This window comes from Lemur catta, chromosome 15 (assembly GCF_020740605.2).
Source record: "Lemur catta isolate mLemCat1 chromosome 15, mLemCat1.pri, whole genome shotgun sequence".
Lineage (NCBI taxonomy): Eukaryota > Metazoa > Chordata > Mammalia > Primates > Lemuridae > Lemur > Lemur catta.
In genome coordinates this window covers 30,964,611-30,982,060 of record NC_059142.1, presented here as the reverse complement: position 1 = coordinate 30,982,060, position 17,450 = coordinate 30,964,611, and the positions used below count along the sequence as shown (strand labels likewise).

Genomic DNA, 17,450 nt, shown 5'->3' with positions numbered 1-17,450 from the left:
CCAACAAGATGGCAATTGTTATATAAAAGTAACACTTTGTGCAGTCTGAAGGTATGGTTGAGGTTTTGCTTTTAGACTAGGAAAATCATCTTACTTTTTGCATTTGTGTTCTCACTGTAGGGTAATCATGCTGTGTTATCACACTATCCTAGGTTCACCCAAAGGACCAGCCAAAACCTCACCTCCAGTCATACATACGATAATGTAAGTAACAAAACCCTTTTCTGGCAGTGCACCTAGTCAGCAGATTATCATGGCCAAAAAAGAACTCCTGGCCATGAATTCTCATGTTCTGCTTAGTAATGCATTGATGCAACCCCTGTTAGGACTTTTCCTTTCCCTCACATCTGTTAGCAAGATGGTTAAGGATCAAAATTCCTTTAGAGTTATATTTATTGTCTCCACTTTCTTTCCCCCATCCTCTTTGACAAGATTTCAGACAGGCTTTTATCCCTACCACTCTACAGACATAGCTCTTGTCATGGTCACCAGTGACTCTCATAATAGTAAATCTAGAACTACAATTCTCAGTCTTCATCTTACCTGATTTATCAGCAGCATGTGACAAAGTCGATCACTTCCTCCTTTTTGCACATGTGGCTTTCAGACACTGCTCACCTTTGCTGCATCTCCCACCTCGCTTTCCTTTTTTCTCTCCTTTGCTGGCCCTTCTTCCTCTGCTGACCTTTGAGTATTGGAGACCTCGGGTCCAGGCTTCAGACTTCTCTATCTTCCATTCATTCCTCCATGGTCTTTTGGTCTCATATCTTGAAATGACCATTCAAATTCTGACAACCTCCAAGTTTGTATCTCCGGCCCAGTCTCCTTTTCTAAACTCAAAACTCATATGTCCACTTTCTACTTAACAGCTTCTCTTGATTTCTTCCCAGTCTCTTCTTTCAACCTGCAGACTTCCCACCTCAGTAAATGGCCACTTGATTCTTTCAGTTGCTTGGGTCAAAAACCTTGGGTAATAGCCTTAACTACTACCTTTTACTTTCAAGATATGTCCATTATCCAGCCATTTCTCATTTCTGCATCCTAGTCCAAGCACCAGGAGACAGATACTACAGTGGCCTCTAAAGGTTTCCCTGTTTCAGCCTTTGCCTCCCTCCCCTCCCCGGCACCTTACAATCTATTCTCAAACAGAAACCACAGCAATGTTTTTCAAAAGTAAAGTCACATTATGTCCCTCATCTGCTCAAAACCCACCTACGATTTTCCTCCTCACTGCTTTACTCAGTAAAAACCTGGCATGCTGATGTGAGCCTGCCTATTCCCTCTCTACCCTCCTCTCTTGCCTCTCCCCCTCGGCTCACTCTGCTCCCACCACACTGGCCTCCCTTACTTCAGAGCCTATGAACGTGTGTCCTCTCTGGTAATCACAAGGCTCACATTAGTCAGGGCCCTACTTAACTGTCCCCAATGGTGAGACATTCCCTGTCCACAAACTATCAGAGCAATATCTCACCCCAGCCTCTCTTCTCCCCATTACCCTGCTTTTTTATTAGAGCAAGTGCTATCTGACATCTGTTTACATTTGTTGATTGTCTGCCCCATGAGGGTAGGGACTTGGTCTGTTTTATTTATTGCTTTATTAATAGTGCTTGTGCCTGGGAACATTTATGGAATGAAAGGAAAATTATAAGAGATATTTCTAATTAAGATTTTAATCTTTATCTTATCAGCCCTGATTTGACAGCATCACTGTTTGCCTCTCTATAGATTTAAGACTTTTTATTTCCTCTGTTGGAGGCTGAGATTTTATATTCAGAGTGAAACCATGAAGAATCTGAACTGAGCCATACAATCCTGCTTCTTTTTAAAGACAACATGTTTTTTTTTTAATTTTAATTTATATGGGAAGTGAGATACAATAGGCATAAAACCAGAGAGAAAAGTAGTAAATTTTCTAAGTAGTTATTACCTAAAAACTAACGTAATAGTTAAAAATTACTAGTTCTTGTCCAGTTCAGAGTGTATGGTTCTTGGAATAGTGCCACTTGTAAGCCTAGGGCTCTAAATAATAAAAGCTTAATGTAGAATGTTTATTTGAACATGTGTTATGCTTTCTTAAGGTTCCAGAACATTCAAATTCAGTATTGCTACAGCCAGTTAGTCTACAGTCTGTTGCAGCAGCACCATCAAACCAGAGTCTACCACCTTTGCCCAGCAATCATCCAGGTACATGAGACCTTATTATTTGCATCAAATAAGGAAACAGATTTATTGGTAATTGAAAATAGGAGAAATTAGAGGAGCTCCTTTGCATTTTTAAACAACATGAAGTAAATTTAGGGCAGTGGCCATTAGAACTGATTTTAGGAGATAGTAAAAATGCTTATGCTGTATATTGAACACTAAGGTATAATAAATGAACCTTTAGTTGACATTTGGAAATCTTTTTGTTATATATAGATTTATAGATTTGTCGCACTTGGGAGTAGCATTGGAACAGCAGTCTGTTTTGGTTATGTTAAGATCTTATAGTTGAAGTCTAAATTAATAAAAAGAATGTTAATTGTGTATACTGCTTGAAAAGCACAATCTGTGTTTACCGGTCTCTTTTTTTGCCTAAAGGGATGACAAAGAGTGGTCTCCAGCCACCCCATTACTACGAGGTAATGGAGTTTGATCCTTTAGCTCCTGCTGTCACTACAGAGTAAGTCACTTACAAAATGATTAATTTATCTTTTGTCTTGGTTCCCTTTGATAGCAGAGCTAACAGGGCTTGGTTATACATTTTACTTTGTTTAGTTCTTGGCAGAAATTGATGGCCTTAATATTAAAAATGACTTATGAGGTTTATGGCAGCTATTGCTCTTAATGGTGTTATCATTCCAGCCTTGTGACTAAAAAATAAAAATGCTAGGGTTGCACATTAAGAAATAACCGGAACTAAGGTGTGTTAATGGATTCTTTGTAAATTCCTTGGCAGAAAGCCAGGTTCACTCTAACTTGAGAAGGGCACTATTCACTGATTGGTGACATAAGTTAACACCACACTGATGGGATATTTTAGCTGTTTTTTAAGAACTGATCTCAATAAAAACATATATAAGAACTTATTTTTAGTCTTCTCTGTATGACAACAATGTGCTTAAAATAAAGCATTAGTGTAAAAATTACTTTTTAACTTGAAATCCTTAAACCACTATTTTTTTATGATTTTATATTGGTCAAGTATATATAAATATTTATGGGATGGTAGAGTCATTAAAGTTATTTTTTTTTTTTTGAGACAGAGTCTCCCTCTGTTGCCCGGGCTAGAGTGCCGTGGCATCAGCCTAGCTCACAGCAACCTCAAACTCCTGGGCTCAACCAATCCTTCTGCCTCAGCCCCCTGAGTAGCTGGGACTACAGGCATGCACCACCATGCCCGGCTAATTTTTTTTTTATATGTATTTTTAGTTATCCAGCTAATTTCTTTCTATTTTTAGTAGAGATGGGGTCTTGTTCTTGCTCAGGCTGGTCTCGAACTCCTGAGCTCAAACGATCCGCCTGCCTCGGCCTCCCAGAGTGCTAGGATTACAGGCGTGAGCCACCACACCCGGCCTAAAGTTTTAATATACTTTGAGTGACTAAAGGTTACCCCCCAAATTCTTACAAATGATTAAAACAAGTTTATGGAAATCATTATTCAGAAACTGTCAGTCTGCAGGCTGTGTCTTGCCCAAAGTTGTGATTTGTTTGACCTATGCAGAATTTAAAATGTGCATTTTAAAAATTAATTGCCAACAGTTAAGCTGAGATATTTAAAAATAAAAAATCTGGACTTCTTGATCTTGTGGATACTGTGGGCAGCACCAGGCCTGCATTTTTACATAACAGCAAGGGGTTGGAGCTGAGTAGTAGCTGTCACCTTTACACAGATAGGCTCCGCAGCCCACCAGGTCCCATTAGACCCTATGTCTCTTCTTTGCCTGGTATGTATAGACACTTGATGTTTTGATTCCTGGTTTAAGCCCTCAATGTAGTGATTGACTTTAGAATAATTTATGAATACCTATTAATGGATTTAGGAGACCATTAATTTTTTTTTCCTAACTGGATTGTGAAATTTCCCTAGGTCATACTGCTTGATAAAGTAGATATGTCACTGAATATATTAGTGGTTTAAGAAACTGGCACTAAAGTTGGTATGCTTTTAAGAAACTTAATGTTTTTATCAGTTTCTGTATCAAATAGGTAGTGGAAAAGTTCTTGATTATATTCATATTAGGAAATTGCTATAAGTAGATATGGCAGTGTGAGAGATACTGAAGGTGAGGAGACAGCAGGGAGGCTGGAAAGGTGAAGCTTTGGAATCTCTGTACCATTGTAGTTCTTTCTGGGGGTTAGGATGTCTCCATTCCTTTGAAAGTTTCATGAAATCCAAAGATTTCTCTCCGTGGAAAAGCACAGAATCTTGCAGAAAAGTTATGGGATTTTCACATCACTGGGTATCCATGAACCCCAGGTTGAGAATTTTTGCTTTTGCAGGACATACAGTACAACATTTATGAAGACACATACGATTCATTTGACAAATTGATTATTTATTAAGTGCCAGGGACTGTGCTTGGTGCCTAACTTATAATGTTGAACAAGAAACATGCTCCCTGTCCTTGGAGGTTTAATATACCGTGGAGACAGAAACTAGACAAATCACCAGGCTAATATATATGTACAATTTGCACTAATGGTATGAAAGAATATGGTGACTTGAGAACTAATTTAAATGGGGGTTAGAGAAAGCTTGAGGATGTGACATTAAAGCTGAGACCTGGAATTGTTAGTCAAGTGAAAAGTTTGGGGATGATATCATAGTCCCAGGGCCAGTTGGAGTCCCCACCCAGGGTCCCCAATGGGGCTTGCAGCCTGTTAGGAACCAGGCTGCACAGCAGGAGGTGAACAGCAGGTAGGGGGAGCCAAGCTTCATCTGTATTTGCAGCTGCTCCCCATTACTCACATCAAGGCCTCAGCTCCGTCTCCTGCCAGATCAGCAGCAGCATTAGATTCACGTAGGAGCGTGAACTCTATATGTAAACTGCACATGTGAGGGATGTAGGTTGCATGCTCCTCATGAGAATCTAATACCTGATGATCTGAGGTGGAGCTGAGGTGGTGATGCTAGCACTGGGGAATGACTGCAAATCATCCTGAAACCATCCCCCCAACCCCCAATTCCATGAAAAATTTGTCTTCCATGAATCCGGTCCCCGGTGCCAAAAAGGTTGGAGACCGCTAGCCCAGGGAACAACCTGTACAAAGACCCAGAGGAAAGAGTTTTGGCATATTCAAAGGAATGGAAATGCCAAAGCCAAAAGTGAAGAGAGTAAGGAGGAGCCTAACATCAGATGTGGAAACTGTAATTTGGAAGCACAGAGATGTGAACATACAATTATGAAGAACATTGCTGAGAGGGCAAGTAAGATGAGAACTGAAGACTAGATAATGGATTAAGTAACAGAAATCATTGGTGATTTTAATCAAAGCCATTTTGATGGATTAATGGGAACAAAAGCCAAATTGAAATAAGTAAGAGATGAAATAGAGACAATAAGTTATTTATGGTGCTGGCAGTTTAAAACCAAAATCCTACTTTGAAATTGATAATATAACCCTTTTGCCATGATGGTTTGTTTGTTTCAGAGCTATTTATGAAGAAATTGATGTTCATCACCACAAAGGAGCTCAAAGTCATACTGACTGTTGAGGTGAAGACTTAAAGGTAAACAATTTTGTTCCACATTCCATGTAATTTCAGTGTAATTGTCACTTCCTGTATTTAGTATTTATATTTTGTAAGGGCCATCTGAGTCTGACACTTAAGTGAATGAACTATTATTATGATTTCCCTTGAATCACTCAAACTGTAGTGAACTACTGTCCATTAATGAAATATATTGTGATCCTCTTACCCGGAAATGAGGATTGGGAATGCAGAAGTTACTTTATGGAATAGAAATATAATGCTAACAAAAGTAGATGGTCAGGAGAAACGTCTTAGCACTGAAATCAGGCATTTGTCTTTAATGAGCAGTTAATACTTGTTAACTGGTACCAGCAGAACCCATTCATTGTTAGTCCTCCAAATAGGACTGGGTTTTTCCTATTTGCTGCATTACTCATCCATTTATTTACTAATGATTGATTGGTCACCAGTGATCTATTAACCTTATTTTAGTCCCCTCACACTCTCCCCGTTGGAAGGGGGTACATTCCCACCTTTTCTTCTATCAGACTGTTGCCCTCCAGCCTCCCAGTAAAGAAGGACAAGGAAAAAGAGTTATCAAGGAATAGAGAAAGAGAAAGGATGAAAACTGGCCATTTTCTTCTCTTTATTTTAGGTGAAAGTGGATGAACAGCTCACTAGCCACATCATGGGTGCCAACTCTCTAAAGGGTAGACCCTGTCCAGCTTTGAGGCCCAGAAGACCTACTAACATGTTAAAAGCCACGGTGAAACATTTCTCCTCTGCTATTGGGAAGATTAAATGGAAAAGTAACAGTTCCAGGGTAACATTTATGGTTTCAACAGCTCAAGATTTTTTCAATAGAATTTGTTTGTAACAAATATTCACTTAAAATTTCAGCAGAAGAAAAATTACTTAGTACTTAGGCCAACCAGTTTAATTGCAGTATCTTATGTCTCGCTGGTCTTTCTACATTTAGACATCATTATACAGCTGTGGTAACAGTAGATGAAGATTATTTTACTACAAAATAATTGAGTAGATATTAGCATGAAATGTGAGAAACTTAATGTATCCCTCAGGAAGAACGTTGAGTGCCTTCATTTAACTAAAGTTGAATGTAAAAGTCAATTTGCACTTCTTTATAAATAATGACTTAGAATTATTGTTAAACCCTCGATGACTGTAGTTTAATTATATTTCAGGTGTCCTGAACAGGTCACTAGACTGTGTGGGGTGGCCTTTAAATATCATTCTTTGTAATGCTAAGTGTTCCTTTTTTTTCTTTTTACTCTAACTTAACATTTCTATTTGTAAAAAGACTACTGGAAAACATTCGTTTACATAAATTACGACAAATAAATTACTATTAAAATAATTTAATACGTCTTTTTTACACAGTTTGTTCCCAGAAGAAATCTTCACAATCCCACCATTACATTTTGACATCCAGGGACTTGGAACTATGACAGTAAATGCTAGCAGCTTAGTAGCTGCTTATGTATTTTATTTCAATTTCATGATACCACAATTAACTCTGAATATAAAATAGCTCTAGTTCTTAAAGGAAAAATAAAGTCAAATTTTAAATAAGAATGTAAATCTTTGAGCAAGCTGTTAGGGTTTAGTGACTCCTACTCTGAGCTTTTAAAATAGTGACTGTTCATGCTGAAAGAAAATAGCAACCAACTAATTTAGACATAATAATAAATATGATCATAAGTTCTGGCTTATGACCTGAAACAGATAACCCTGGGCATAAATTTTTTTTTTTTAATTCTCAGATTCACTGCTACAAATATGAAGGTCTAATTTGGTTGAATCATCAGAAGAAACCCATATGCCTATTTAGAATATATGAGAAAAACTAAGAACAGGTTCAGCTTTTAAGTGGGGTAAATCAAAGGAAAAAAACAGGTAGAACCATTTAAAATAGGGTTCACATTATTGTAGAATATTTCTCCTCTAAGAAGGCAGGATACATGATTTTTCAAAAATCATAAATTTGAAGCAGGACTTAGTTGCTGACATCAGTTATAGCCTGGAACTGGCAACTTGTATCCTTCTTTTGCTTCAAAAAAAGTATAAGAAAGGGTGATGAGATCGACATTCACCATTTTTGGATCTTCAGCAAATTCAGGATCAATGTAGAAAAACACTGGCATATCTACTTCCTCTTGAGGATTAAGCCTTTGTTCTTCAAAACAGAAGCACTAGAAGTTATAGAAAGGTATTTGTTTAATAACATTTCTATTTTCTACCTGTAACAGAAACTAATAGAGTTCATTTCTTGATTTTAATAAACATACTACTAAATATAATCTTTAAGTTCTGTGACAGAGTAACAGTATCTTCATCTCAGATTGAGTTTTGCTTTAAGGATTGAGAATCCACAGATTAATTGTAACCTTAAAAGCAGATATCCATTTGGTTTGGCTCTCAATCGCCACGTAGCAGGTATAAACAATGAAGAAAAATAGCTTGAAGTTCAGAAGAAATGAGTTTTCAGAAATTGAGTATCTACTAAAACACTGTAGTAAGTTTCATACCAAAGTTTCATGTACTTTTATCATTTTCTATAAGTTTGTATTTAATTGTACCTGTATTTTATTGAAATACTGCCCAGCTTCAAATGGAACAACGTTGTATGTAGAAATTCCAATTACTGGTTTGTCAGTAGGATTCTTAGCTTTATAAAACGCCAGTGCAGTCTCTCCTGGCACCACCTGTTTTAAAGAAAATATACATTATCAATATTTTAAATCTCACCCAGCTCTTTTCCCTACTAAATTGCAGTCACATTATTTTTTCTATTCATCAGATCTCACAATACCTAAGCTAATTAGCTATTACACTAAGCTAATGTAAGTTTCAGCAAAATAAACTGTGACTATTATCCGTAAACATATCTGAGTTTCAGACTTTATTTGCATATGTCAATGAAGAACCAATACTCTATTATGCATAATTAGTTATGGATTGTCGTCTTGTGTATCTGAGGTCTTCAAGCAATAATTTTCATTTTGAGTTATTTAAAATGTGTCCAAGGACAACCCAAGCATACCACAGCCTTTATAACACTTACACCTGAATGCCATGATTAACTAAATATTTTTTTTAAAAGGTTACCAACATTAAACTTACTTCACAACCAGAAATTAAACTTACATTTATTAAACCAAAAACCAAAAACTGTCAATACTTTGTTTTGAGAAAATAACTAAGAAAAACAGCAAGCCTTTAAAAAAAAATTTCCAAAGGATATTCTATCACTTGTACCAATTTAGCCACTAATACCTTGGATACTACCATGGACCTGGAACTAATAGTCAAAATCATAACCTACAAAATCTTTAATCATTGAAGAGATTCAGTCATTTTTACTTAACTGGGCAAGCTTTTCCAATAAGCATTGAAATTAATTCTTTTTGGCTAATCCTCACTTAATGAGATAATATCAGTTATAAAATCTTCCCAGGATTGCTATTAGTCACAATTTTAGCAAACTTTTTAGGTATAGACTTACTGAAGTATAACATGACTATTTTACTATCTACTGATTACTTCAAAGGTCCTAAATATTTTTTTTTTCTTTAGAGGGACAGGGATACTTTTGATAAAACCCAATAAACTACTTTCCATTGTAACCTATGATTTTCAAGATTTTTCCTATATCATCTATACCAGAGGAAACAAATGTCAGGAACCTATATGGTCTCACAGCTAATGCTACTCCCAAGATTAGTGACCAGAGGACTACTCAGTCAAGTCTTAATATGATTTTAATAAAACAGATGACAATTAAGCTGACTTTTACTATCACATAACTTAAAAGTCAAAGTACATATTCTGTTACGTTAGGTGTATAGGGCACTATCTAAAAGTAGTCTATGGGAATAAAAAATTACAGTAATGGAACCTGTATTTTGAAATTAAGTTTAGATGAGTGAAACAGTTTAATGAAAGAAAGGAATTTATATTGAAAAAAGTAATCTTTTAATGACTGATTTAGTCACTTACATATATTTCTGTTTGCTGAGGTCTAAAGTTCCACTGAAGACTTGCATGCACATCTGCATTAAAGGTAACTTTAATTATTCGATCCTTAACAGGCACCATGTTTTCAATCTGATCTGATGCATGACCTGCAACTGCTGATCCTCCAAGTCCGGTAGTCTAGAAAAAGATACTAAATACGTTAAACAACACATTAAGGTGTTAATGATCTATTTATTGGATAAAAATAAAATTTTAAAAACAATTTAACTTTAATAATCCCATTGGAGCCAAACTACATACTATCACTGACCATTTCCTATAACTGTGTCAGTGGTTTGACCACTTTTGGGATGTCAAGAGCCTGTTATTTGTTAAAGTCATTCCTGTTTTTCAGCAATCCCTTGGTTATCTGGCATGGTCAAAAATGAGTCATTTGGGAAAAGCAAATTCTCTAGATAAGTGAATTATTATCACTGATAATAGAGTGTAGAACTTCCGGCTTTGTCTTTTATTAAACACCCCTTTATTGCTAGTATTTTATATTAACTATTATTCATTTATAGAAGTGAAATTTACAACCTGGTTATTTCAATGAAAATACTTATATAATTCCATTTTTCCATGTTCTTGTCTGGTCCTTTTCCATATCATAGCTTTTAGAATCCAAATTAGTTTGAGTTGCACTTCTATATTCCACTTTTCTAAAGCATCATAAATATTTTCCCATGTTGGTTAATGTTTTTGTATCTTTTTCTGTACTTCTCCGTATAGTACAGCTTTTATATCTATCACCAATTAATCAGAGCACCTAATCCCTTTGGCTACTGAATCAACTAGTCATAGGGCATCAGGATAATATCTGTCTGACACCTCTTCTCTTCATTGCTATTATTTCCTTATCTTCAGATGCTTTTTTAAAAAAGTCCTTACTTCCAAGGTCATCATTCTTCTGATGCTTGAGGTTGCCAGAATTCTGGTTTCCGGATAATTTACCTGTTACTATACTAGAAAAAAAATACCAAATTTGAGGCTAGGGGAAGACTCCCAGCAAGATATATAGTGTTACTATCTCCTGCTTGTTACACAAGTTAACTAGCTTCACTCATACATTATTGAATTACATTATAACCCTAAAAGATATGTCAGAGAGCAAGCCTTTGTACTTGTTTAACAGGTAAGTATATTCTTCTGCCTAAAAGTACTATGTTGTTTAAGGGGTCTTGCTCTTGCTCAGGCTGTTATCCAACTCCTGAGTTCAAGCAGTCCTCTTGCCTTGGCCTCCCAAAGTGCCAGGATTACAGGCATGAGCCACCACGCCCGGCCAAAGTTTAAGTATTAAGATGTAACTCTTTTTCCTGAGGAATTTGAGTTGCAAATAAAAAAAATTAAGTGTCCTCCCTCAATAAAGATTCTATAATATATTCTTTGAATATAGATTGTTCAGGTTTCTAAGTTCAATGCTTAGAGAAATTAAAATAGACAAAAAGTAGAAAAGAGTACTGACTGAAAAGAAGTCTTAGTTGCACCACAAATCAGCTCTAAGAACTGAATAAGCCTTATTTTCTTTTGGCTACACTTTACATGCTCATAAAATGAGGTCACTGTACTAAGTGGTTTATATAATCCCTTATTTCTGGGTTTAAAATTATGGGATTCCAGGAGAAAAAGGTGTTCTTTCAGAATTATCACTGTTTAACATCCAAATTGATTTTAGCATTACAAAATACATTTTTTTACCTTCCTACCTTATCACTGCATGTGGACACAGATACAATATTGTTACTTATTTATTTATTTGGAGGAGAAGGAAAGAGTAGTTTCTTAATTTGCCAGCAAAAGAGGAGGTTGGCAGACTCCCATCTCAAAGTACCAACATCCTTGTCAGTTACTTTAGTTTGGGGCAGGGTTTCTCAACCTTGTATTTTGGGTTGAATAATCCTTTGTTGAGGGGGGAGCATGTCCTATGCACAGTTGGATATTTAGCAGTATCCCTAGGCTCTACACACCAGGCACCAGTAGCATCCTATCCCTCCCACTCCGTCAGGTTGTGACATCCAAAAATGTTTTCAGACATTGCTAAATGTTCCCTGGTGGACAAAATCACTCTCTTCCAGCCCCTGGTGGTTTGAGGGGGATTTACACTTGCTTATTTGGACTTGATTCTGCTTATGATTTAACCAACTAGTAGTTTTAGGGTTCATGGTTGGCCTCAGATGAAAAGTAATTCCCGTTCTATACTCATCCTCCAGAACTCAAGCTATTGCACATTCCCACACAAATGCTGACATTAGGAGACTGAAATGCCCTTTTAACTTCTGCTGCTTTACCATCTAAAAGAAATGCAAGTTGATCTCCATAAAGATAGGGGAAGTAAGCCAGGCATTAACAATAGTGGCAGGAAAAAGCAGTAACCCCAGGTACCAATACCAGTTGTGATGTTATACTAGTGATCCCCAAACTTTGCTGCACATTAGAACCTCTTGAGGAGTCCTTGAAAATTACTGATGCCTGGCTCCCACTCTGACATTCTGATATAATTGGTAATGTGTGTGACCTGGGCATTTGGATTTTTAAAAGTTCTCCAGGTGATTCCCAATGTACAACAAAGTTTGGAGACCACTATCTTAAACACTTACTGAATGAACACAATACATAGCTCTCGCTTGTGGCATGATTTTTAAACCAAAATTCCTGGTCCTTACCCTAGACCTCCTAACCAGAATCTCTAAGGTAGGGGACCCCTGGCATGTGTATTTAAGAAGCTCCTCAAGTGATCCTAATGCCTAGCCAAAGCTGAAAAATACTATTCAAGAACTAAGGAGACATCTATGAAATAGGTGAACTTTGACCTTGCCAGTGGTTCTCAAACTTTAATCTGCATCAAAATCGGCTAAAGGACTTAGTAAAATACAGGTTGCTGATCCTGCCACCAGCGTTTGATTCAGTAGTTCTGCAATTGGGTCCTAGAATTTGTACTTTTAACAGTTTCCCACATGATGCTGATGCTGCTGGTCCCAGGGGCCACACTCTGAAAACCACTGCCCTAGAACTTCTTATCTAAAAGGGAACCCAGGGAAAGCACATTACAGTTACATTAACGTGGGCGGCGGCCTCAAAGGCCTAATTCATGCCTCCTGTATGGATGAACGGCCAGTCCGAGGTTTAAGCACAAGAAACACGAATACTCCCTTTTCCAGGGTTAACCTTATCTTAGCACATAAACCACATGTGGTTCACAGATGAATGCATTAATAATATACATTACACTTTTTAAAGTGTGTGTGGGCAGGAGAGTAAGGCAGACTACTGGGTACCCTATTAGAGGCTGGGGACGTTTTCAGTGAGGTGTAGCTCAGAGATCAGGGAATTTCAGTCAGCGTGGTATAAGCACGATCACCATGGAGAATTGGGTTCTACTTGCAGTTTTGCCACTTTCCTTGGTGCCCTTGGATAAGTCACTGTTTTGAGCCCGTTTCCTCTTTGATAGATGATCTTGGACATCCAACTATGAACCGTAGAGCGATCGCTGTCCAGGAATGTGTCCTGAACCTCCACCCCTTCTGAGCGCGCCGCCCAGTTGCCAGCGCCGGCCCCTACCTGGCAATAAAGGCGATAAAGGGGCACGGCGGCATAGGAAGCCCCCAGCATGCCCACGGCGGCCGCGGCCACATACGTGAGGACCGTCTTGTTCCGCCGCCGCCAGTCCTCCTCCTGCGCGCGAGTGAAAGGGTTCGTGCTCTTCGGCCGCCACAGCGGCTGCACGGCCCGGTCCCGAGCTCGAGGATCCGTGCGCCTCCACGTCCCTAGCCGCCTCAGTCCCCACTCGGCATCTCCTGTCCCATTCCACCCTGGCCTAAGAAACGCCTCTACTCTCTCCGCCGCCCTGGCCGGCGACCCAGGGTGGCTCCAACGCCAGCCACAAAAAACAACACCCCTGCATCCCGTACGCCACAGCCCTCCCATAGACCCCGGAAAGAACGCCCGCTGTAGGGAACGAGAAGTCAGTTCTCGCGATGCCTGCTAGGCCTCGCGAGGTCTTGGTTGAGCCGGCCGCTGCCTTGGCTACCGGGCTCCTCAGGTGGCAGCGCTTGTAGTCGGGCTACGGAGGCCGGGTTGCATGATTAATGGTAAGTTCGCGTTTTGCTTCGTGACCGTTCCTCCCACTTTGCTTCCCTCAGTGCCTCTCTAACTTACTTTTAGAAAAACACAGTTCTCTGCTCCGCGTGCAAGCTTATCATCACTTGGAGTTGTGCCTTTGATATTTCTAAACTCAGCCTTTGTCTCGACCTAGCGGCCCCGAGCGGCAGCTCCCCGGCTGTCCGTTTACCGGGAGTTCCCTGACCGCGCGCGCTCGCGTGCTTACTGCCCTCGACTTGGGCTCGGGGGTCACGTCTCTGAGGAAGCCTTCCCGTGTTTACCACAGCCCTCACGGACACTCACGACATATGCATTTTCTCACCCCCTGGGCAGTCGGTTCCCACTGCTCTGATGCCCCTTTACTACTTGCCCAGTGAAAATCGCCACATCTGGAGGCGGGAGGGACGCTGTCACTGAAGTGTGTTTGGAAGAGAGTGACCAGGATATGAGGGTCATTTAAGGAGGGATTGAAGGAAAAGAACCTTGTCGGGGGTGTGATAGCTTTCTTCAAGTAGTCCTACGGGACAAACTGGAGGGGGACAGATTGCAAAGCCGATTTTACTGTAATAGAAGGAAGCATCTTTCTAGAAACTGTAAAATAGTGTTAAAGAGCTCCGGTTCCGAGGTTGGACAATTCTGGTTTCTTACCCTGGTCCTCACCATAGTTCTGTGTCCTTAGGCCCTCAATTTTACCTCTCTAAGACCTGGTGGCCTTTTTTGTAAAATGGAAATCATAATACTAAATGAGAATATGCATATAAAGGGATTTATCACGGTGCCTGATGCATAGGAAGAGTTTAGTAAAAGTTAGGCTTTATTTTTAATGGCCAGGGCAGGTCTAATTATCCATACTTTATGCATGTGGAAGCTGAGACCTGAAAAATTTTGTCACTCAACATTTACTTATTTATTGCAATCTGCTGTGGGCCAGACAGTATTCAACCTGCTGGGGCTATAGCACAGAACAAGTCAGACAAAAATCTGTTATGGAGTGTGCTTTCTACTGAGGGACTCAGGAGATTATCAAGTAACATACATAAATAAGGGAATTTCAGATAGTGCAATGGAGACAATGGAATAGCATAATGTGATTAACAGTGATGAGGAGGAGGGATAGAAAAGTAAGGTCTGTCTGAAGAGGTGAAATTTGAGCCTAGTCCTGAATGATGATAAGGAGCTACCTACATAATGACAGTTCCAGGCCATGCAAAGGCCCAGGGGAAGGAAAGAGCCAGATATGACTGAAGAACAAAAAGGAGGCCAGTGTGTTCCTAGCATAGTGAGGGAGGAGGAAAGTGGTAGGAAATAGGGTCAGAGCAGGTGTACAGAGGCCTGATAATACAGAGCCTTTCAAGCCCTGTCCAAGGGTTTGTATTTTATTTTAAAAGTAATAGGGGCCGGCTCGGTGGCTCATGCCTGTAATCCTAGCACTCTGGGAGGCCAAGGCAGGTGGATTGTTTGAGCTCAGGAGTTCCAGACCAGCCTGAGCAAGATCAAGACCTCATCTCTACTAAAAATAGAAAGAAATTAGCTGGACAGCTAAAAATGTATAGAAAAAATTAGCCGGGCATGGTGGCGCATGATTGTAGTCCTAGATACTTGGGAGGCTGAGGCAGTAGGATCACTTAAGCCCAGGAGTTTGAGGTTGCTGTGAGCTAGACTGATGCCATGGCACTCTAGCCCGGGAACAGAGTGAGACTCTGTCTCAAATAAATAAATATATAAAAGTAATAGGAAGCTATTGGAGTGTTTGAAGAGTAAAAGTGATATAACCTGATTCACACTTTAAAAAAAAAAAGATATTGGTTATTTTGTGGAGAATGGATTAAAGGAAGGGGGACAAAAATAGAACAGTTGGGAGGCAGTTGCAATGATTGTGAGTGATGATGGTCACCTTGAGTGAGTAATTCATTAACTTGTGGTCACAAGCCAAAAAGTTGCAGAGCCAATAAAATCGAAGTATCTTCTGACTCCTTTCCACTCTGGCATACTTGTCAAGAAAATTTCAAGCTTCTGTGATTCTACAAATTTATTCATATTGTGTTATGACAGTGTTTAAAAATCTTTTTCATCTGTATGTTCCTCGGTTCTTGTACCAGATTTTCAATTCTTTCAGGATGCAACCACTCATATTTTGATTTTCTAACAGCATACACTCAAATCCTATATCAGCATTAATGTCCTTGAAGTCAACAGTACATTTCCTCTGACTATTCTTTTTTTCCAGGCACCCCTTCCATGTAACTCCAGGTAGCAGTATAAATATATGTCAGTAATAGTGTCTTTGTCTTGGACTCTGTAGTATTTTATTTTTTGTAAATGCAAAGTGTAACTATTCCTTTCCAAGGTGCATAATCTTTATAGCAATAAGGTGGTATTGGTCTTTGTAGCTTTCTACTTTAATAAAGGAAAATATGTATCATATCTGGTCTTAATATGATAATGTAAAATAACAATTCATATTTACTGGATAGCTAAAATATTTTTGGTATTTCACTTTTATGGAGAATATATTGTGTAAAACATCATTTAGTTCAATCTCCTATTAACTTTTACTTTTAAATAATTTAAAATTTACATAAAAGTTGCAGAAATAATACACAAATTTCCTATATATCCTTCACCTAGATATTCTAGTCTTTAACATTTTTGCACCATTTAAGAATAGATTGCAGACATGATGTTACAGAACTATAGGCTTCACACTTAACTTGTTTATTTCCTAACTACAGGGATACTTTCTCATTCATAAACAACAGTACAGCATCAAAATCAGGAAGTTAACATCAATCCAATATTACCATATGTAGTCAGCTTGAACTGCCATAACAAAATACCACAGACTAGTTTGCATAAACAACAGAAATTTATTTCTCCCAGTTCTGGAGGCTGGAAAGTCTAAGATAAAGGCATCAGCTGATTCAGTTCATGGTGATGGCTCTCCCTGGCTTGTAGACATCTGCCATTTTGCTGTGTTCTCACATGCCTGGGAGCAGTGAGTGAACTTTCTGTTGTCTCTTTTTATAAGGGCACTAATCCCATGGGATCAAGGTCCCACCCTTATAAGCTCATTTAACCTTTAATTACTTATTAATTCAAATGCAGCTACACTGGGGTTAGGGCTTCAACATAGTAATTTTGGGAGACATAACATTAAGTCCTTAACACCATGTTATCAGTGGACTCTCTTTAAATCAGCATTCCCCAACCTTTTTGGCCAATCTCCCAATTTTACAGTCGAGGGAACAGGCTTAGAATGATAAATTAATTTGCCCAACCTTATTCACATGGGTAGTGGCAGAGCTGGATTTAAGCCTGGATTTTTTCTGACTCCTTGCTCCTTTCTACTTTTACTGAATCTAGTAGAAAGCAGCTTTGCAATGGACAGCAACAAACAACAAAAACACAGCAGCTTTTCTTTTCAATATTAGGAAATAATTCTTCTACCTCAGTTAAAAGGCATCCTTAATACGGTTGGATGCCTATTTGTAAAATGGCACATTTTGAAGTTATTTCTAAGCTAAAACAAACAGTTTAGACAGAGTTCAACGTAGGGTTGAGGTCAGAGACCAAGGTTGAAACCTGGATCCAAGGAGTTCTTATGAAAATGAAAGGTCTATCAATGTACATAGGCACA

General features: G+C 38.8%; 3 protein-coding genes across 5 annotated transcripts in view; 2 read left to right on the top strand and 1 right to left on the bottom strand.

The window, feature by feature from the left end:
• TOM1L1 (target of myb1 like 1 membrane trafficking protein) overlaps positions 1–7,060 on the top strand; it is a 42,611-nt gene extending 35,551 nt beyond the window's left edge. For 2 of the 3 annotated variants that reach the window (XM_045525276.1, XM_045525278.1), the window contains 5 exons: positions 153–204; positions 2,079–2,184; positions 2,581–2,662; positions 5,635–5,713; positions 6,333–7,060. In XM_045525276.1, the coding sequence (XP_045381232.1) occupies positions 153–204; positions 2,079–2,184; positions 2,581–2,662; positions 5,635–5,698 (304 nt within the window). In that variant the 3' untranslated portion in view covers positions 5,699–5,713; positions 6,333–7,060. Of the gene's footprint in view, positions 1–120; positions 205–2,078; positions 2,185–2,580; positions 2,663–5,634; positions 5,714–6,332 lie in introns of those variants that run through there. The other variant, XM_045525277.1, reaches the window with a different exon arrangement.
• On the bottom strand, positions 6,309–13,773 carry LOC123620231 (cytochrome c oxidase assembly protein COX11, mitochondrial). The gene is made up of 4 exons (XM_045525279.1): positions 13,274–13,773; positions 9,698–9,853; positions 8,278–8,403; positions 6,309–7,890 (listed from the first exon to the last, which is right to left on the bottom strand). Exons 1-4 carry the CDS (start codon positions 13,637–13,639, stop codon positions 7,708–7,710), a joined length of 831 nt encoding a protein of 276 aa, XP_045381235.1. The 5' UTR covers positions 13,640–13,773; the 3' UTR covers positions 6,309–7,707.
• Positions 13,716–17,450, top strand: part of STXBP4 (syntaxin binding protein 4) — a 143,064-nt gene continuing 139,329 nt past the window's right edge. The window contains exon 1 of the mRNA XM_045525274.1: positions 13,716–13,803. The gene's annotated coding sequence lies outside the window, so the exon portion shown is untranslated. The remainder of the gene's footprint in view (positions 13,804–17,450) is intronic.